The 21,813-nt window shown below is 43.5% G+C and overlaps 1 protein-coding gene across 6 annotated transcripts in view; it reads left to right on the top strand.

The window, feature by feature from the left end:
• The first annotated feature begins 1,147 nt into the window (after positions 1 to 1,147).
• NR2C1 (nuclear receptor subfamily 2 group C member 1) overlaps positions 1,148 to 21,813 on the top strand; it is a 36,983-nt gene continuing 16,317 nt past the window's right edge. For 2 of the 6 annotated variants that reach the window (XM_075856843.1, XM_075856841.1), the window contains exons 1-7: positions 1,149 to 1,327; positions 13,096 to 13,221; positions 15,472 to 15,582; positions 17,983 to 18,210; positions 18,873 to 18,957; positions 20,452 to 20,631; positions 20,738 to 20,761. In XM_075856843.1, the coding sequence (XP_075712958.1) occupies positions 13,168 to 13,221; positions 15,472 to 15,582; positions 17,983 to 18,210; positions 18,873 to 18,957; positions 20,452 to 20,631; positions 20,738 to 20,761 (682 nt within the window). In that variant the 5' untranslated portion in view covers positions 1,149 to 1,327; positions 13,096 to 13,167. Of the gene's footprint in view, positions 1,328 to 1,420; positions 1,671 to 13,095; positions 13,222 to 15,471; positions 15,583 to 17,982; positions 18,211 to 18,872; positions 18,958 to 20,451; positions 20,632 to 20,737; positions 20,762 to 21,813 lie in introns of those variants that run through there. The other 4 variants (XM_075856846.1, XM_075856845.1, XM_075856844.1 and 1 more) reach the window with 3 other exon arrangements.

The raw sequence follows: 21,813 nt of genomic DNA, 5'->3' as shown, positions 1-21,813 counted from the left end.
CTTCCATTGCATCACAGAAATTCTCTGTGCCAGAACCCATTCACTTTAATCCGTCGCGTTTATATGAGGGTGTTGGTTTTTTCAGGCCCAGTTCACATCTGCATTGGTATTTCCATTGCTGCGCTGTTAGACGAGCAGGGCAACGAAAATGCTGGAAGTGCCACCACCGGTGGTCGACGGAACCCATTGACTTTATTATGTTCTGCAAGGTTTCTGTGGTTTTACCGGAAACAATAGTGCAGGATACTGCGGTATAGTTTACGTTAGGGCCTGTTCACATCACCATTCGCTTTCCGTTCCGGGGTTTCCGTCGGGTGAACCCCGCAACGGAAAGTGAAAGCACAGCTTCCGTTTCAGTCACCATTGATCTCAATGGTGAACATCGCTAATTGTTTCCGTTCGTCACCATTCCGGCAGGTTTCCGTTTTAACGACGGAATCAATAGCGGAGTCGACACCGCTATTGATTCCGTCGGAAAACCGGAATGGTGACGAACGGAAACCATTAGCGATGTTCACCATTGAGATCAATGGTGACTGAAACGGAAGCTGTGCTTTCACTTTCCGTTGCGGGGTTCACTCGACGGAACGCGAACGGTGATGTAAACAGGCCCTAATGGTTTCCGTTCGTCACCATTCCGGCAGGTTTCCGACGGAATCAATAGCGGAGTCGACTCCACTATTGATTCCGTCGTTAAAACGGAAACCTGCCGGAATGGTGACGAACGGAAACTATTAGCAATGTTTCCGTCACCATTGATATCAATGGTGACAGAAACGTAAGCTGTGGTTTCACTTTCCGTTGCGGGGTTCACCCGACGGAACGGAAAGCAAACGCTGATGTGAACAGGCCCTTATTCTGGGCTAAATTTGTGACAGAGGCCCCTAACGGAGCCCCCCAACGCAGATGTGAACAGGCTCTTACCGGAAGGAATAGTGCGGAATGCTGCGCTATTCTTTCTGTAAAATCTAACAGAATCATCAGAATCCCGCCATGTAATGGTTAACGTGAGTTATACACGTCCTATATACATATCTTCCCAACCCTTCTGCTGCGTGCATTCTGCAATTCCATTTCTTCCCGCGCTAACATAGCCAGCGCGGCTTCTCCTCACTTCCTGAATGCGTCATTCCGCACAAAGCGCCAATGACGTCATCACGGTACTAGCTACGTTTCGGTCACGGGGAGGAGCTGTGCACTCGGTGGAGCTGAGGGAGGGTCACGAACTCTGACCCGCCGGGAACCGAGTGCGGCACATAACAGGCTGTACGTCGCCTGGCAACCGTGCGGCTTTTAAGGGTGGTCTGGCTTGTTTTCCCGAACGCAGGTAAGATGAACGCGAGTACTAGAGGAAGACACAAAGGAAGTGCCTCAGGCTATGTCATAGGAGCTAACGGGAACGCTGGAGACAATCTGCAGGATTCTGGCTGTCCAGCTCCTGTACATAAATACGTCCGGAATGTCGGGCCCATGTGACGCTTCACCCTGTCACTGTGACCTCTGACCTCCACCCGACAGGAACAGCTTCCCGGAGACGCTGCTTCCTCCCCCCTCCCTCTGTGCGCGCACTTTACTGACGAGGCAGGAGAGCGGGGAGCCCAGTCAGTGTGACCTGCCACACACCTACGTACATTTGTCCTAATGTAGTACGGGTCGGCGCTCCGGCTTCAGTCGGTTTCCCCTTCAGTTTCCTTGCGATATGTCACTGCACATTATCTGATATCCAATTGTCTCTGCTCATTTTAATTATGTATTGCTGTATGTAAATGAAGAAAATGGTTGGAAAATGTACTTGAGTTGATGTTCATACAGAGAATAACACGGCCACAATGAGGATTGCAGGGGAGGCTCTTAATGGCAGCCTTGTTTTTGTTAGGATGGGAACAGTTTTCTCTGAAAATCGTTCCCATCATTCCATTATTTATTATTTTTCTCAAAAGCCAGAGATTGAGGTTTATTTTAACCCCGCTCCAAAAGGAGAAAGGGCCCCTAATATTCCTTAACAAGAGGCCCACAAGATTTAAGAGCAAGTGGCCTCCCCTTCCCGAAGCTTAGTGATCGTCCAGACAGAGAGCTGTTTTTTTATATTGATGAACTATCCACAGGATCATCAGTGGGGGTCCGACACCCAGACCCCCCACCAATCAGCTGTTCCGGGTGACAGAATCTATGCGGGGTCGGTGCCGGAAGCAGATGGCTCTGACCACTGTATAGTGGCCGTACTAACCAGGGGCAGCTGATCATCGTTGCGGGATCCGGGTGTCGGGCTCCCCCAATCATATACTGATGACCTATCTTGTGGATAGGTCATGAGTGTTAAAAACAGCCCCCAGCCTGGACAACCCCTTTAAGGCATGGTTCACATGGCGTTATTTTCCTTCCGTCTGAGGAGTCCCGATGTATACGTCAGACGGAAGGTAGCGACGGAACTCCCTTTTATTTACGGAATCTGGCTAGGGACTCCATTCCTGGAGAAGCCCCTGACTTCAATGTTTATATATGGACAGTGACGTCAGAGACTGCTCCAGTCCCGGAGTCCCCAGCCAGAGCGCTTCCGATGCTCCAGCCGGGGACTTTCTAATTAAAAGCCCCTGTCGTCATTGTCCATATATGGACAGTGACGTCAGGGGCTTCCCCATGGCCGGAAACCCCAGGCCGAGCACTACCTGATAATCTGCTTGGGGACTCTGGCCAAGGGGAAGCTCCCCGAGATATACATTTCACGTATAACTCCGATGATAACACAGACTCCCATGATAAAAAAACTTATACCGCACAGTATACGTTTTATTTGCGGGATCCCTCAGGATGGAATAGCGGAGTTTACTATATTATTACTATATTATTCCATCCTCAAAAAAAAAAAAGAATACCAGCCTGATGGAGGCCAAAAGTACACTCTTTTGGCCTCTGTTGGGCTAATGGAGCATTATGGACACCTGAAAACTCCCAATGTACACGCTGATCGTAGGGCTAAAGCATAACCTGAATTAGGCTTAAGCTAGCTATACACGTTCGATGTATGTCGGTCAAACCCGCTGACCATCTAATGTGCATGGCGGCGTCCGGACTCTCCCCAGACGGCAAATGTCAGGAGAGAGAATGATCGGGCTATTAAATTTCAACATGCCCGATCCTTTTGTTTGTAATCCGATAAGCCGCTACCAGAGGAGTCTGGCAGCTGCTTTTTCCCTATTGAGAACACATGCACGCTCAGGTGAGCGTGCATGTGTATGGGGTAATTGTTAGGGTATGTTCACACGCAGTGGTTTCAGACGTAATTCGGCCGGTTATGCCTCGAATTACACCTGAAAAAACGGCACCATTACGCCTCCAAACATCTGCCCATTGCTTTCAATGGGATTTACGGTGTTCTGTTCCCACGAGGCTTAATTTTATGTGCCACTGTCAAAATACAGCGCGTAAAAAGACGCCCACAAAAAATAATTGCAGGACACTTCTTGGGACGTTTTTGGAGCCGCTTTTCATTGACTCCATTGAAAAAACAGCTCCCATAACGGCCGTAAAATACGCCGCGAAAAATGCGAGTTGTTACAAAAACGTCTGAAAATCAGGAGCTGTTTTGCTTGAAAACAGCTCCGTATTTTCAGACGTATTTTGCTAAGCGTGTGAACATACCCTTAGGAATAACTGTCGGCCAAACAATCTTTCGTCCGACAGCTATCTAAAGTGTATGCCCGGCCTTTGGGAGGCTAGTCTGTGTCTTTGTGCCTGCCTGCGCTGCCGCCCAAGCATCTCATCCACAGTGGGGGAGATTTATTACTACTGTCTAAGGCCTCATGCACACCGCCGTGCCCGTAGTCATGGCCTGCGATTGCGGGCACGGCCGACTGCCGCTGGTTGCATTTTCGTGCTGTGCTCCCATACAAAGTATGGGAGCACGACCCGTAAAAATAAAAAAGTAGGACATGCTCCATAATGTACGGTAGCGGTACAAAAAGGTGTCCACGGCCAATAGACCCGGGTGGGTCTGTAATTGCGGACCGTACTGCGGTCCGCAATTACGGAGCTTTTTTTACGGTCGTGTGCATGGGGCCTTAGGCTATGTTCACACAGCATTTTTTGCAGGCAGAAAATTCTGCCTGGAAAAATCAGCTCTGTTTTTTTTTCTAAGTGTTTTTTTTTTTTTATGCAATTTTTTTGACGCGTTTTTTACCTATTTCTTCGACTGGCAAAGGGAAAAACCGCAAATGGTTTTTCACATTAAATGCCTTAAAAACGTCAAAAAAACGCGTCTGCCATTTGCAGCGTTTTTTCCGTCTCCAATTGAATTCAATGGAGTTTTTTAGTCAGAAAACGCTTCAAGATAGGATATGTCGCTTCTTTTTCCCGCGAGCGTTTTTTTTCTGCTTGCGGGAAAAAAAAATCCCTCCACCTCCCATTGAAAACAATGGGAGGACATTTCGGTCGTTTATAGTCGCGGTTTCTGTGTGAACAGGGCCTAAGTGTATGTTCACACGGCCTATTTTCGGCCGTTTTTCAGGCCGTAAATGCCTGAAAAACGTCCGAAAAATCGGGAGCAGAACGCCTCCAAACATCTGCCCATTGATTTCAATGGGAAAACGGCGGTCTATTCTGATGGAGCGTTTTTCGTGGTGTTTTTTTACTCGTGATAAAGAAGTGCAGGACACTTCTTGAGCCATCTTCCATAGACTATTGAAAAATGCTCCAAAAACGTCTGGGAAAATCTCAAGTGGCACCAAAAACGTCTGAAAATCAGGAGCTGTTTTCTCTTGAGACGTTTTTGACTCTGCGTGTGAACATACCCTAACAGTATAAAACCAGACCAGACAGGCAAAAACTGCGACAAGTTAATCACAGTAGTGCACGCTGTATGATGTCAATTTGGCGTATCTTGCTGGGCATGTTAGAAACTTTTCTCTGCCTTTTATGCCACCTCTTTGCGGGGGTACTTTACATCAATATTTTGTGCCAAAAAAATGGTGCGCGTCATTATTAAATATGTCACATTTTAAAATTCCTCTTAGCCACTCCCCCTTTTTTTGGACATTTTTCAAAACGGTTGGGGAGGATGCAAAAAGTGTCTAAAACACATAATAAATTTGGTGCATGACATGAATGGCAGTTTGTGGCAGAATTCTGGTACCTTTTTGTTTCAGTAAATTCCAGTATATCGGCTTGTAAGGGTATGTTCACACGCACTGTTTTCAGACCTAATTCGGGCATTTTACGCATCGAATTACGCCTGAAGAAATGGCTCCATTACGCTTACAAACATCTGCCCATTGCTTTAAATGGGTCTTACGATGTTCTGTTCCCACGAGGTCTTGTTTTACGCGTCGCTGTCAAACGACGGCGCGTAAAAAGGAGCCCGCGTCAAAGAAGTGCATGTCACTTCTTGGGACGTTTTTGGAGCCGTTTTTCATTGATTCCATTGAAAAACAGCTCCAATAACGTCCGTAAAAGACGCCGCGAAAAATGTGAGTAGTTACAAAAACGTCTGAAAATCAGAAGCTGTTTTCGCTTGAAAACCGCTCCTTATTTTCAGACGTATTTTGCTAAGCCGTGTGTACATACCCTAAATGCAAAGGTTTCACAATTGTCTGGAAGAAATTATTGGACTATTGAAAAGTCCAATAATTTACTGAAAAGGTCTTAAAGAGGCTCTGTCACCAGATTATCAAATCCCTATCTCCTATTGCATGTGATCGGCGCTGCAATGTAGATAACAGCAAAGTTTTTTGTTTTTTTTTTTAAATACGATCATTTTTGCCCAAGTTATGAGCAATTTTATAATTATGCAAATGAGCTTTTCAATGGACAACTGGGTGTGTTTTCTCGTTTTACCAACTGGGCGTGTATTGTGTTTTTACCAACTGGGCGTTGTGAATAGAAGTGTATGATGCTGACAAATCAGCATCATACACTTCTCATCGTTCCCACCCAGCTTCTTCCACTGCAGACACAGCGTGACGTCACCCACAGGTCCTTCAACCTTGTCGTCGGACAAAAAACTTTGCTGTTATCTACATTGCAGCGCCCATCACATTCAATAGGAGATAGGGATTTGATAATCTGGTGGCAGAGCCTCTTTAAAGAGGCTCTGTCACCACATTATAAGTGGCCTATCTTCTACATAATGTGATCGGCGCTGTAATGTAGATTACAGCAGTGTTTTTTATTTAGAAAAACAATGAATTTTGACGGAGTTATAACCTATTTTATTGTTTTTACTTTTTGACCAAGTGGGCTTTGTGGAGAGAAGTGTATGACGCTGACCAATCAGTGACATACACTTCTCCCCATTCATTTACTCAGCACATAGTGATCTTGCTAGATCACGATGTGCAGTCACATACTCACACATTAACGTTACTGAAGTGTCTTGAGAGTTAATAGGCATCACCTCCAGCCAGATGTCTATTTACAATCCCGACACTTCGGTAACGTTTGTGTGAGATTTACAGCATAGCAAGCGTAATCTCGAGAGATCACGCTATAAACTGTAATTTACCCCGTTCACGTTTAATGCTAAATAACCCGTTAGATTAAAGGGGTTATCCGGGGGAACAAAAATTGCTTTGCGTTCATATTATAATGTAAAAAAAATAAATTGCATACTAATCTACTTTAATTAAAGATTCGGTATTAAATGGTGCCGTTCAAACCCTGTGAACTGTTCCCGGAAGTCCTGGAGCTTTCGTAATAATGATGATGCACTGACACAGCCCCACGTGACTGAGGGCTTGCTTGCTGTGCTGTTCTGTTCGTGTCGGCGTGTTATCAATGGCATGACCGCAAGGGGCTGTCGCATTTCCTATTGCCACATTTCCATCGGCTAATTCTCTGCCTTGGACTCAAGCACTTCTCCTGACATTTGGTCAGTGACTTCAGGGGTTTCCTATAGCTGGAGTTCCCGAGCAAAGCATCAGCAGATGCCCTGCTCGGGGACTCCAGTACTGCTGGCGACGTCACTGTCCATATATGGACAGTGACTTCAGGGGTTTCCTATAGCTGAAGTTCTGTAGCAGAGCATTAGCTGATGCTCTGCCTGGGGACTCCAGCACTGCTGCCAACGTCACTGTCCATATATGGGCAGTGTCGTGGGCAGCAGTACTGGAGTCCCCCAGCATAGCATCACTGTCCGTATATGGACAGTGACGTTGGCAGCAGTGCTGGAGTCCTCAGGCAGAGCATCAGCTGATGCTCTGCTCGGGGACTCGAGTGATAGGAAATCCCTGAAGTCACTGTCCATATATGGACAGTAACATCGGCAGCAGTAAGGGAGTCCCCGAGCAGAGCATCAGCTGATGGCCTGCCTGGGGACTCCCGTACTGCTGCCGACGTCACCGTCCATATATGGACAGTGACGTTGGCTGCAATGCTGGAGTCCCCAAACAGAGCATCAGCTGATGCTCTGTTCAGGAACTCCAGCTATAGGAAACCCCTGAAGTCACTGACCAAATGTCAGAAGTAGTGCTGGAGTCCCGAACGAAGCGCCAGCTGATGCTCTGCTCGGGGACTCCAGCAGTAGGCAGTGAGACAGCCCCTTGCGGTCATGCCATTGATAACACGCTGACACGAACAGCACAGAAAGCAAGCCCTCAGTCACGTGGGGCCGCATCATCGATATTAGAAAAGCTTCAGGACTTCCGGGAACAGTTCACCGGTTTTGAACTGCACCATTTTTAGTACCGAATTTTTAATTTAAAGTATATTAGTAAGTGACTTCTTTTTACATAAAAATATGAATGCAAAGCAATTTTTTGTCCCTGGATAACCCTTTAAGGGTATGTTAACATGGCCTATTTTCGGCCGTTTTTCGGGCCGTAAACGCACGAAAAATCGGAAGCAGGACGTCTCCAAACATCTGCCCATTGATTTCAATGGGAAAACGGCGTTCTGTTTTCCGACGGGCCTTTTGTTTGTGCGGCCGTTTTTCAAAACGGCCGCGAAAAAGAAGTGCAGGTCACTTCTTGGGATGTTTTGGAGCCGTTTTTCATAGACTCTATTGAAAACCGCTCCAAAAATGCTGCGAAAAACGCGAGTGGCTTAAGAAACGTCTGAAAATAAGGAGCTGTTTTCCCTTGAAAACAGCTACGTATTTTCAGACGTTTTTGAGTTTGCATGTGAACATCCCCGCATTCTTCAGGTTATTACGGTCGTTTAGATACGTAATATGTGTAGGTTTTGTTGTTTTTATTTAGTGTAGGGCCAATAAATATTTTTTTAATCCCATTAAGGCTGGATTCACACAGAGTTTTTTGCAGGCAGAAAATCTGCCTCAAAATTACGTTTGGAATTTTGAGGCAGATTATCGCCTGTGGCCTTTGAGCGCCGTGGGCAAAAAACGCTGCAAAATACGCTTTCTCTGCCTCTCATTGATGTCAATGGGAGGTCAGAGACGTAAACGCCCAAAGATAGGGCATGTCGCTGCTTTTTCCCGCGTGGGAAAAAAACGCCTCCGCCTCCCATTGAAATCAATTGGAGGCATTTTCGGACGTTTTTTGGCGTGTCAAGAAACTTCGTGTGAACTGACCCTATGGGATAACTTTTATTTATAACTTTATTTTTTACTTGTAATGTATTAGCATACTCCTGTATGCTAATACATCATACTGTGTCACTATGACACAGGCTGCTGTTGGGGCAGCACATAGTGTGCCTTAACAGCAGGCAAACTGAACAGCCAGCCCTGGGGTCCTTTCTAGGTCCCCAGGGCTGACTGCAGATGGATTCCTTGGTCTTTGATCACGTCACCGGGTTCCCAGTGACTCGATCAAAGAGGGGAGTTACCTTTGATCTTGCTGCGGACCTCGGCGATCAAAGGGTTAAACAGCTGGGTTCCGAATGTTTTCCGAACCCAGCTGTATTGTGCAGGCTTCTCTAAGATCAGGAGCTGTTCGTTACAACTCCTGCTTAGAGGATGAGCGCTCACAGCCCTCTTCTACAGCAATGCCAAAAGACGTCGCAGTAGACTAAGGACATGCACCGCCTGCCGTCAAGACGGTGGGCGGTCGTGAAGGGGTTATAGGGGTTGGCCACATTATGTTTATTTTCTCAAATGTTTTGGAACAGAATTATATGCCACTTACTAATACGTAGTTATTAGAAGATCAGCGAAGATGTCTTCCTCTGTGAAGCGGCACCCTCATTTTAGTACAGACTTCTCCACGTACAGTATGGCGCTCCCATTCTGAACATGGCTGCCTATGAAAGGCCATGTGACCAGGGACGTCCATCAGCGGCCTCCATTGAAAAACACTGCACATGGAAAAATGGTGCTTGCGCAGTGTTTTTTTTTTTTAATGAAGTCTGCTGATGCATGTGCCTGCTTACATGCCCCTCTGAGCGGCCATGTTCAGATGGGAGCACCATACAGTCCGTGTAGAAGGCTGTACTACTAACAAGGGGGAGAGGCGCTCCACTCCTGGTTTTGGCTTCCAATTACTGCCATCTGAATGAGCCCTTAAAGGAGTTGTCCACTACCGGACAACTGATGACCTATCCACAGGATTGGTGCGGGTATATGATCAGTACTGCAGCTCGGCCACTATTCCGTGACCGGAGCCATCTGCTTCCGGTATGGGTGCCCGGAGGCAGCTTAAGCAGCTGATCGGTGCAGGGTCCGGGTGTCAGACCCGCACCGATCATATACTGATGATGTATCCTGTGGATAGGTTATCAATTGTCCGATAGAGGACAACCCTTTTAAATGGTCACAAACTTTTCAGCAAAGGTTGCAGAAATCAATAGTTCAAGTAAATAGAAGAGATTTTGTAATACATCTTATTAGAGAAAAATGCCTCTATCACCACTTATCAGGCCCCTCATAACTGTACACTCACTCTGAATTTACTACTAAGGTTGTATTAACCTAACTTCAGGGCCTTCTGAGTACCAGATGTTGTTTTTTTATTTTTATTATGTCCTGATACGTAAAACCATAGAATTTAAAGAGGGTGTACTTTGTTTTTCCTCATGACTGTATATGTACCCCAATATGGTGCAATGAAATGATACAACTCATCCCACAAAAAACAAGCCCTCATACACCTATGTTGATGGAAAAATAAAAAAAAGTTATGACTGACTGCGACGATGAAAAAAACAGAAGAAATTGCTTGGTTATTAACGGCCAAAATAGGTTGGTCGTTAAAGGGTTATTAACTACATCTAATGTAACAATCTGCGGGTTGAGTTCTCTGATAAATTAGCGTGAAAATAGATGCAGATTTCAGCTATATATTACAGAGATTATGATAGAGGCTGATATCATGGTAATAGTCATAATCAGACAGGAGCTATCTAATAATCCGTGTGCTGTGCGTGATTTTCACGCACCCATTGACATCAATGGGCGATAGGTGCGTGAAAAACCCATCAATATAGGACATGCAGTGCGTTTTACGCAACAGACACACACTGCGTGAAAACTCCTGCGTGTGTGAACGGCCCCATTGAAATCAATGGGTCCGTGTGCTGTGCGTGATTTCCCTGCGCAGCACACGGCCGTTATTCACGTTCGTCTGAATGAGCCCTAACAAGTATATCAACCCATTGCCACTGCAGCAATGTGTATATATATATTTTAGGCCCTAATGACCAAGCTATTGTTTTCGTTTTTCTATAGTCGCATTCAAAGAGCTATAACTTTTTTATTTTTTCGTCGACATAGCTGTATGAGGACTTGTTTTTTGTGGGATTAGTTGTACTTTTTAATGGCACCATTTTGGGGTACATATCATTTTTTGATTAACGTTTATTAGCTTTTTTAGAAAAAAAACTGAAATTCTTCACTTGTTCTATGTGTTTTGAAATTTATGCTGTTCACTGTGCGGCGTAAATAACATGTTACCTTTATTCTATGGGTCGGTACTATTCCGATGATACCACATGTGTATAGTTCTTTTATGTTTTACGACTTTTGCACAATAAAAACTCTTTTGAACTAAAATTATTTGTTTTTGCATCGGCACGTTCCAAGAGCCATACGTTTTTATTTTTCCGTTAATGTAGTGATATGAGGGCTTGTTTTTTGCAGGACGAGACGTCGTTTAGATTGGTACGGTTTTGGGGTACATGGGACTTATTGATTAACCTTTATTATGGCTTTTTTGGGGGGCAATGGAAAAACATAGCAATTTCTTTGTTTTTATAGTTTGTTTGTTTTTTACGACATTCACCTTGCAGTTTAAATTACATGTTAACGTAATTGTTTTGGTTATTACGGTCGCGGAGATACCATATATGTGTACTTTTACTTAGTTTTTATACTTTTACAAAATAAAACCACTTTTTATGAAAAAAAAACATTTTTGTTTTTTACTGTAATCTTTAGTAATCATTTTTATTTAACATGAATTACTTATAATTTTAGTCCCACTAGGGAACTTCACTATGCGATCTTTAGATCGTTAATATAATGTTTTGGTATACTTAATATACCAAAGCATTATTGCCTGTCAGTGTAAAACTGACAGGCGATCTATTAGGACGTGCCTCCGGCACATCCTAATAGGCATATATCCAGGGCAAGCCTGGGGGCCTTTATTAGGCCACCAGCTGCCATGGCACCCCATCGGAGGCCGGCGATTGTGTTTGCGGGCAGCATATGGGTGACAGGGGGAGCTCCCTCCCTCTGTAAACAATTTAAACGCTGTTGTCGCTATTGACCACAGCATTTAACGGGTTAAACGGCCGCTATCGAAGTAAACTTCAATCGCTACCGTTGGAGCAGGAGCCCGGCTGTCATCAGACAGCCCAGCACCCGCTCCAGCCTGCACTGGACACCGTTGCAGGACTTTGACTAGGCTGCCGTGAAAATGGTGCCAGCCTCGCCTAAGGCTCCTTAGTGAAAAGGCGTATTGATGGTCCTTAAGTGGTTAATGTGCCATGTAATGTACTAGGAACCTGCAAAACAAAAATATTATTTTTTGGGCGGAATGGGGAAAAAATAAATTGCCATTTCTTTTGAATTTTTCTCTTTTTTTTTTTTTTATTTTTTTTTATGGCTTTTACTTTGTGGGTTAAATAATGTTTTATATTAGAATAGTTTGCACTTTTACAGACACAGCGATTCCAGTTATGTTTATTTTTTACATTTAGGGGACAAATGGGGAAACTTTTTTTTTTTTTTTCTTCTTAACTCAGTCTAAGCCCTTATTCACACGACAGGGTTTCTCGGCCGGGTGACGGCCGTTCATAAATCGTCCGTCACCCGGCTGCTGTAGGAACAATAAGACCCCTAATGGGGCTGTTCACACGACCGTTTTTTTTTTTTGTTTTTTTTTTTTGACGGCCCGGGAAACCTGGCCGTCAAAAAATGGGACATGTCCTATTTTCGGCCGTTTACCCGGCCGCCCGGCTCCCATAGAAGTCTATGGGGCCGGGTAATACACGGCCATCACCGGAATGTGTCCCGAGTGATGGCCATGTATTCCGTCGCTCGCTCCCTGCGCAGAGTGCATGTGAGGAGGAGTTGATGCCATTCGGACGAATGGCTACGCTGTACACTGTGTGGCAGGGCCGGGGTGTACAGCAGGTGGAGGGAGCGCTGCGCTGGCTCCCTTCCCCTGCTTGTTTTAAAAGCGCCCTGGCCTGGCGACACCTTCCATGGCGCCGCTAGCTGCTGCTGCGGCTGCTACTACTGTAGTGACGCCACTATAGCAGAGCAGGGAGGTATCTCCCTGCTCTGATATGTGCTAGCCCCACTTTAGCGCCCTGGAGGAGCGGAATCCCCGTGTGTTCGGGGATTCCGCTCCTGGACAGAGCGCTTGATGTCTCTGTCCATATCTGGGCAGTGACATCAGGGGAAACTCCTGAAGCGGAATCCCCGAACACATGGGGATTCCCCTTCAGGAGTTGCCCCTGATGTCACTGTCCAGATATGCCCGGCCCGGAACGGATGCAAAACGGCCGATTTTATCGGCTGACACTCGGGCTTGGGCGGGACCCTGTCGTGTGAATAAGGCATAACTAATTTTTTTCCCCATAGAGGACTATCCTTTCTTTGCTCTACCTGCCAGTGTGAGTGGTTCGGGTGCCAAAATAGAGGTGACCGGTTCCCTTTAGCATTCTATTTTATTTCTGATTCTGTATTGGTTTTAACAGGCTATCCTTGGCGCAAAACTGGATTTCCTAAAGACCTTCTTTTACCTACGGACTTTTTAGCGAAGACAAATTATGGCTACTATAGAAGAAATAGCCCACCAAATTATTGAACAGCAGATGGGAGAGGTATCATTTTCCGAATTTTATACTTTTAGACCGTTAATCTCTCAGAAAGAATTATATGTATTTAATAAAACTGGAAAATTTCAGTTTAAAGGCTATGGACACCTTTGCATTTTTTCCTTATTTTTGCGTGTGCGTATTATGTAGAACAAAACATTTCTTCATTTGGTTTTAATTTAAAAAAAATGTTTATCGTTTTTCTACTGCAGCTTGCAAGTATACTTTAAGCTACTCAATCCCGACAGCCGGCTTTTCCCTGTCGACTCAGTCTTCAGCACTTCCTGTCGTCCTACACACCCCTAAGGCCTCATGCACACGACCGTAGCCATGTGCACGGCTGTGATTTTCAGGGTCGGCCGGGGGCGGAGTGTCACCCGCGAGCCGACCGCAAATCGCGGGCCGTGCACATGGCCGCGTCCGTTATTTTCTATGAGCCTGGACCGCAGAATACGGCCGTAATAAGACGTGCCCGTTCTTTCTGCGGTCCAGGCTCCTGGGCCATGCACGATCTGTGGAAAACACGGTCGTGTGCATGGGCCCATAGAAATGAATGGGGCCGCAATTGTCCCGTGGAATTTCGGGGGAATTGCGGCCGCAAAAGCACGTTTGTGTGCATGGAGCCTAAGATCAAATCATATCAAATCAGATTTGAGTTTAGATGTGCCTTCAAGAGGGGCTGGTGATTGAGCTGACAGGGAGTCAGCCGGCTGTCAGGATTGAGACTAAAAGGAAACCAGTAGTAACAAGTTGTAATACATGCAAGTTGCGGAAGGAAATCCGTAAAAAAAAATGTCTGATTAAAACCGATGGCAAAAATGTTTTATTCCACATAATACATTCAGAACACATACAATGCAAAAAAAAAAATGCAAATATGTTCATAGCCTTTAAAGCAAAATATGTATAATTATGTATAATTATTTAGGATATTTTGTAATATGTGTGTATAGTTTTATTAGGTATTAAAAATCATCTGTGAAATCCATTCTAACAACAGCTAATGCCTTCCCCCACCACACACACTAGCCTCTTTATGTGAACTAAGTGACAAATATTTTTACAAATTAAAGGGAATGTGTTGCCAGCAAAACATGTTTTTTTTTTTTTTAGTTAAACAATTAGTGTGTAGGTGATTGAACATTGTTCTAATTTTTTTTATTTTTTCCACGAGTCAGGAAATATTATAAATTGGATTCAATTTATAATATTTCCCAGCACTGGTCACTAGATGGAGCAATTCCCAAAATTGCAGCATTGCATGTGGTAAAGCAACCACATTGCTTTATGCTGCAAAATTGGGAAAAAATCCCTCGCTCTAGTGAGCTCTCCGAATCCCCCCCTCCTTTATCCTTGCTAGTGCCGGGAGAAACGAGGGGTTTGAACGGTCAAACCTCCTACACTGTGTGTCGCCATTTTTTGAGCTAACACACAGTGTAGAAGGTTTACATACACTAGTAAAACACACTGAAACACGCACATACATAGAAATCACTTACCTGCTCCAGTCGCCGCCGCTCCCTCCGGTCCGTCTGCTCCGTCTGCTGCCGCTGCTCCATGTGCACAAGTCCGGAAGCCGCGACCGGAAGTAGTAATCTTACTGCCCGGCCGCGACTTCCGGTCCACAGGAAAATGGCGCCGGACGGCGCACAGTTCAACTTGGACAGCGTGGGAGTGGCGCATGCGCCGTTCCCACACACACGGCGTACACCATAGTGGATGGAACGGGCCCCGTTCGCAGTCCCTATGGGACTGGAGCTGCCGTATTCCATGTCTGTATGTGTCGTTAATCGACACATACAGAAATGGGAAAAAAAATGGCAGCCCCCATAGGGAAGAAAAAGTGTAAAAATAGAAAAAAGTAACACACAAACACACAAATAAATATAAACGTTTTTAATAAAACCCTAACATAAAACTGATATAAAAAAAAAAATTTTGGTGACACTGTTCCTTTAACCACCTTCTTAAGATCTTTTATCTGTATATTGCATAAGTGAAAAAAAGGCTCCTACTCCCCTTCTAATATCCTGCCACTCCACAATCCCCTAACGGTCCGGCCGTAGTGATCTCCGCATATACAGTACGGCACATGTCAAATAATACAAATAGATTTAGTCTGGTCCTGTAGAATAAAATAATTTTACTGTATTTACATTTTTGTGAGCCACCAATTTATTATTTTTCAACCGTTTCTTTCAGCTTTCTGTTGAATTGTCTTAACAACAAAATGTAACAAATTTACTGTATTTTTAGCTTTCTCGCACACAGACCGAAGTAACACATACAGCATTGGTGGATGGAAACACCCAAAGGATACAGCTAATTCCATCAGATTCCAGTGTTTCCATACCTCACCGTATACAGGTTTGTTTATAAGTATCGGTTTAGTTTAGTTTTTTAGGTCAAATCCGTGTTCATTTTATTTTTTTCAATAGTACACAGCAGTTAATACAAAAAAAAAGGGCCGAACATATGCAGTAGTCACTAAAGCAGAAGCTGGCAGTCTGACCAATAACTACATTTGAGTCCGTAGTAGAGGCACACCTGCCCAATCGACAATAACATGAGTGCTTTCCCTATGAGATAATCCTTGACCAAGACAGCATACAGTGAACAAAAATAAAGGGGAAAAGGGTAAAGTTCAACCCCTTAACGACACAGCCAGTTTTTTTTCACTCCCCGCCTTCCAAGAGCCAGAACGTTTTTATTTTTCCATCTGAGGGTCTATTTTTTGTGGGAGGAGGTGTAGTTTCTATTGGAACCATTTAAAGTACCATATAATGTACTGGGAAACGGCAAAAAAATATTTGTGGGGTGGAATTGGGGAAAAATGTAATTCCTCCATTGTGATTTGGGTTTTGTTTTTACCGGTTTCACCGTGCAGTAAAAACGACAACTTGACTTTATTCTGCATCTCAATACAATTACGGTGATTCCAAATCTAATTAGTTTTTTTTATATTTTACTACTTTTACAAAGAAATAAATACTTCTGTTTCACCACATTCTGTGAGCCATAACTCTTCTTTTTATTTTTTCATTGATTGAGCGTTTTGGGGGCTTATTTTTTGCACGATGAGCTGTCGTTTTTTTGTTGGTACCACTTTTTGGTACATAAGATTTTTTGATCACTTTGTATTTCATGTTTTTTTGGGGTTTTTTTTAGCGCTAAGGTGACCAAAAAACGATTCGGGTGTTTTAATTATTATTATTTTATTTTTTTTTACGCCGTTCACCGTGCGAGTTAAATAATGGTATATTGTAATAATTTGGACTTTTATGGATGCAGCGATACAATTTTACATTTTTTATCCTTTACATTTTTTATCCTTTTTTTTTTTTTTTTTTACATTGTGCTTGGGAAAAAATGGCACCTCACTGCAACGGGCAGATTCAAAGATCACTTTGATTCTGCCCGTTTAACCCCTTAAATGCTTTGACCGCAGCATCTAAATCATTAGAATCAGGGTGCGATCGCGTGGTGCCGATTGTTGTCATGGTAGCCTGGGGGCCTAATGAAGGCCCTCAGGTATGCCATCTTTGTACTCCTTTAAAGCCCTGGCTCTGGCGGGGCATCAAAGGAGAATGTCAGTATAGCTACAGCTCGTCCCGCAAAAAAATGAGCCTTTACGTCGCTCAATTGACGGAAAAGTATAGAAGTTACGGCTCTCAGAATATGGTGACACAAAACATATTTTATTTTTTTAGCAAATGTCCTTTTTTTTCTAAAAGTGGTAAAACCTAAAAAAACACAACTGTAAACCTGCTGTATCACCGCAATGGTATCAACCCGTAGAATAAGGCGAACATGTACTTTTTACCGCCTGACGGACACCATAAAAACAACCCCCCCCTCCCCCAAAAAAAAATAATGGTGATTTTTTTTTTGCCCATTCCACCCCACAAATAATTTTCTTTCCGCTTCCCAGTACATTTTGAGGTACAATAAATGTTGCCATGGAAAACTACAACTTGTCCCGCAAAAAACAAGCCCTGAGACGGCTGCGTCGACTAAAAAATAAAAGTTATGGCTTTTGGAAAGTGGGGAGGAGATAACGAAGATTAACCGTGTAGTTAAGCAGTTAAAGCGCTCTAGGAGGGGGACCCGAGTGATTCCAGTGTTCCGCTATAGTTTGAAATGCTGTTGCCAGAAAGTGTCGGTATAACACTTTTTAGCTAAGGGTAAGGCCCAGTTCACACAGTTTTTTTTGGAGCTGATTTTGACGCGGAAACCTATTTACACAGGGAGATGTGCTGCCAACAACGATAATATTTTCGGCATTTAAAACGATATAATCAGCCGATGAACGAGCGTTTGCTCGTTCATCGGCTGATCGTTGCCTATCAGGAATGAGCGTTCTGTGAACGCTCGTTTGCCGGTAATTGGCCCATGTAAAAGGGCACTTACTGCCAAGATTCCCCTAACAGCTGATTGCCCCAGCAGAGGAGAACTTGTAATTCTCTTATTGATAAGGAACCCTTCCAACAAGTAGGCATTATCTAAAGTGGATAACCCCTTTAAGTTCTTTTCCTGTATTTTTCTGTCCTATCAGTGTGTGTAGCTGTGAGTTCCTCCGACTCCTCTAATGAGCACTTTAATTATTTAGAACTGCTTGTTGTCTCCTCTGCATGGCTTGATTCCCAGACTGTTCGTCATATTGACTGTAAAATCAGACAAAGTTATTTCACGTTTCTACAGTTCTCAATATTGGTGTTTTAGCTTTTTAACAGCCAAAGATGATATCTTTTTGATGTACATCTTTAGTTCGTCACAGATCAGCAGACCGGTCAGAAAATCCAAATTGTAACAGCAGTTGATCAAAGTGGGGCAAGCAAAAGGTTCATCTTGACTAACAATGATGGCTCTTCAAGTAAAGTGATCCTTGCAAGGCAAGACAGCAGTCAAGGCAAGGTTTACCTAACCACTCCCGACGCTGCTGGTGTCAACCAACTATTCATCTCAAGCCCTGATGTTTCTACACAGCATATTCAGGTAAAAGAGTCCACTAAAACCGCTGTAACATTTTGTTTTCCTCCTCCACCACTTCCAAAATAGTAATTTTTATGAAACATTTTTTTTTTTGATCAAACAAATTAAATACAATTTTATACATAATTTTCATTCATTTGATTGTGACTTGTATAGATAATTTTCCCACTTTAAATGTTTTTTTTAATTATTAAAAAAATTGGAAAGTGGTATTTCCATCTCTGACATTTCTGGCATATCCATAGGATATGTCTGATAGGTGTGAGTCCCGGCTCTGTGACCTGCATCTATCTTGAGGTCTGTTATCCCCCATCCCCACCTGGTGAGATGGCCGCTGGTCACCTCATGCAAGCTGGAACATGGTCAGGGCTTCAAAAAATAGACACGCTCGCTGAGCTACGCTGTTTCCGTAACTCCCCTGGAGGTGACTAGAATATTGTTTCCGTAATCCTGGCCACCTTGCCGCTGAGTCTCCGCCTGGATGCGGCAGCCCGTGGCCATCTCACCTCCAATCTCGGGATATGGGACTGGGACCTGCACATAACAGACAGTTACGGTAAATCCTAGAGATATGCCATAAATGTCTGAGATGGGAAGACCCCTTTAATCACATCCTGTGGATTAATAATTTAATGCTTGCGTGATTTATGTATTTGTTTCCATAGATATTGTCCGATGCCCAATGCATAGATCAGAATTTAAACAAACCAGTAGTGGAGCTTTGTGTGGTCTGTGGGGATAAAGCTTCAGGTTTGTATGATTACTCTAGTTTCACATCGCAGGTTGTTAAACTTTTTATAAACTGCTTCAAATGTCCTAAAAAAAACAATCAGTACTAACGTATTCTTTCCACCGTGATCCAGCAATGATGCGCCGGGAGTCCTCCCGGTGTTTAACATGCTTGCAGCATATGACTGTTGCAGCTAATCGGAGGGCTCAGTGTTGTATTCCTGGCATCATGGCGCCCATCGCTGGCTGAGCTTTTATGCCAGGAATACAACACGTGATCGATTAGGCCTCCTGATTAGCTGCAGCAGTAACATAAACTTAACACACACACTTGGCTAATGCCTTTTAATATCACAATGAAATATGGGGGTTCACCATATTTCGATTTTGAGGTGCTTTATCTTAGTCATTGAATTACTGTACACGTTTGTACAAAGGGTTTAGGTACTGAACACGCTTGTGCTGCAAGCCTCTGTCAAGCGTAGCGCTATTCTTGCCGTCAAAATAACGGAAGCCTCAAGGGATCTCTCACAGACCGGATGCACACAATAAAAACACTATCTATATATATAATTTGATTTTTTTTGTATCTCTACATTCTGAGACTCATGATTTTTTAATTTTATTTTTTTTCCACTGTTGACGGAACTGAGAGTGGGCTTATTTGCAGGCTGAGTTGTAATTTTCATTGGTAACATTTTGGGGTATATAAAACTCTTTGCTAACTTTTTATAGCTTTTTTTTTTTTTTTTAAATATACAGTGTTAACTGTGCAGGATAAGTGATGTTTTAATTTTAAGTCGTTATGGATGCACAATCCCAATTGTGTGTCGTGGTCTTATTTTTGTAAGAAAAAAATTCCCCAAATTTTTTTTAGTCTCTATCCCCCGATTTATTCTGTAATACCAGTATTGGAATGTATGATGACTTTGTGTTACTATGACAGGCAGCCTATTAATCTAAGAGCCTCTCAAACATGGCAGCCTTGTGGGCTATTGTCAGGTATTTGGCTGCCATGGTAACCCATTGGCAACCTTTGATCCATTGTGGAGGTGCCGATGGGCTTACAGAGGCATCTCCCTCCCTCCTTCTATAAAACCACTTGGGTGCTCTGGTCGCAATCGACTGCAGCATCTACGGGGTTAAACATCTGGGATCAAATTTATCACTGAGCCTGGCCGTTAGAGCAGGGTGTCATTAACAAGTGATGGTGCAGGCACCGCTCCTGTCACTGTACCAACACTTCGTGGTGGGAACAGTGCGATAATAGTATGAAATTTGATAAGTTCTCATTCATTAATGTGTGGCTGCGGTTTTTCCCCGTTAGGAAAAACTCTGCGGGAAAAATGCATATAAGCCACTTTTTGAAGTGTCTTGTGGCATCTTGTCTCCCTCTTTTTAAAAGAAATGGGGTGGAGCGTTCAGGATCCTAGTCTTAATTTGTGATGCCCAAAGTCTATGAAGTAGTTACTTCAGTAGGTACTATCATTTATGCTTTCTTCATAAACTTTTCAGGGCGTCATTATGGGGCCGTAACATGTGAGGGCTGCAAAGGTTTCTTTAAAAGAAGTATTAGAAAAAACTTGGTTTATACATGCAGAGGATCAAAAGATTGTGTCATTAACAAACACTACCGCAACAGATGTCAGTACTGCCGGCTGCAAAGGTGTATTGCGCTTGGAATGAAGCAAGATTGTAAGTATCTGTTTATACTAATTTACCTTGCCTGTCCGACCTATAATAAGACCATTAATCTGATTTATAATAATTTTTTTTTTTTTCCTTTTGGCCTTCTTCACAGCTAAAATGGAGATTGGATTCAAAGGTTAAGACTTTTCCCCAACTTTCCACTGTTGGTTTATTCTAGGAATAAAGGAAAACCGCCATCAAAATTGCAACATGTTGTTAATCGGTCACTCCACCGAAAATCCTAATTTTTTTTATTGTACTGTTAGTGTTACCATGCTAACCTGTCCGACATTTGAAAATTTTGGTCCAATTCCCATGATATCTGTGATGGTTTTACTGCAGTGATATCTTTTTCTTCTGCTAAAGATGACTGCACCACTGCAATTTCTAGCATCCATGAGTGACAATATTCTATTACTAAGGATATTTCTATTATTATATAGGACCGCTGTATCCCAATGGTATACTAGCGATTTCTGAGAAAAACGTATTTTGATATTGTATTAAAGAGGCTCTGTCACCACATTATAAGTGCTCTATCTCCTACATAAGGAGATGGGCGCTATAATGTAGGCGATAGCAATGCTTTTTATTTTAAAAAAAACGATCTGTTTTCACCACTTTATTAGCGATTTTAGATTTATGCTAAAAGTTGCTTAATGCCCAAGTGGGCGTGTTTTTACTTTAGACCAAGTGGGCGTTGTACAGAGGAGTGTACGATGGTGACCAATCAGCGTCATGCACTCCTCCATTCATTAAGGCAGCGCATAGATCGCTATGTGCTGTCTTATACTAACACATTAACAATACTGAAGTGTTTAGACAGTGAATAGTCATTCCACGGGATGTCTATTCACAATCTCTGCACTTCGTTACTGTTTCTGTGGTAGTTACAACAGAGCAAGCGTAATCTCGCGAGATTACGCTGTAGATGACAGGTTACGAGATTACGCTTCCTCTGCTGTAACTACCACATCCCAATATACCAGAGAGCACTATGCAAACTAATCCTGCGAATAATTAATTATTGGAGGTGGACTAGTGAGCTTCTATTCAAACAGACTCCTGCATCAAAGGAGAGAAATCGCAAAGCAGATCTGCAACAGGCAAATTAGACGTTTCCAGCCACACCGCCCATTGGCTTTCATATTTTTTCCTGGCCCGCCCTCTTTAGATATATATGCTTTT

This window comes from Rhinoderma darwinii, chromosome 3 (genome assembly GCF_050947455.1).
Source record: "Rhinoderma darwinii isolate aRhiDar2 chromosome 3, aRhiDar2.hap1, whole genome shotgun sequence".
Taxonomy (NCBI): Eukaryota; Metazoa; Chordata; class Amphibia; order Anura; family Rhinodermatidae; genus Rhinoderma; species Rhinoderma darwinii.
This window is presented reverse-complemented; position numbering and strand designations above follow the sequence as displayed.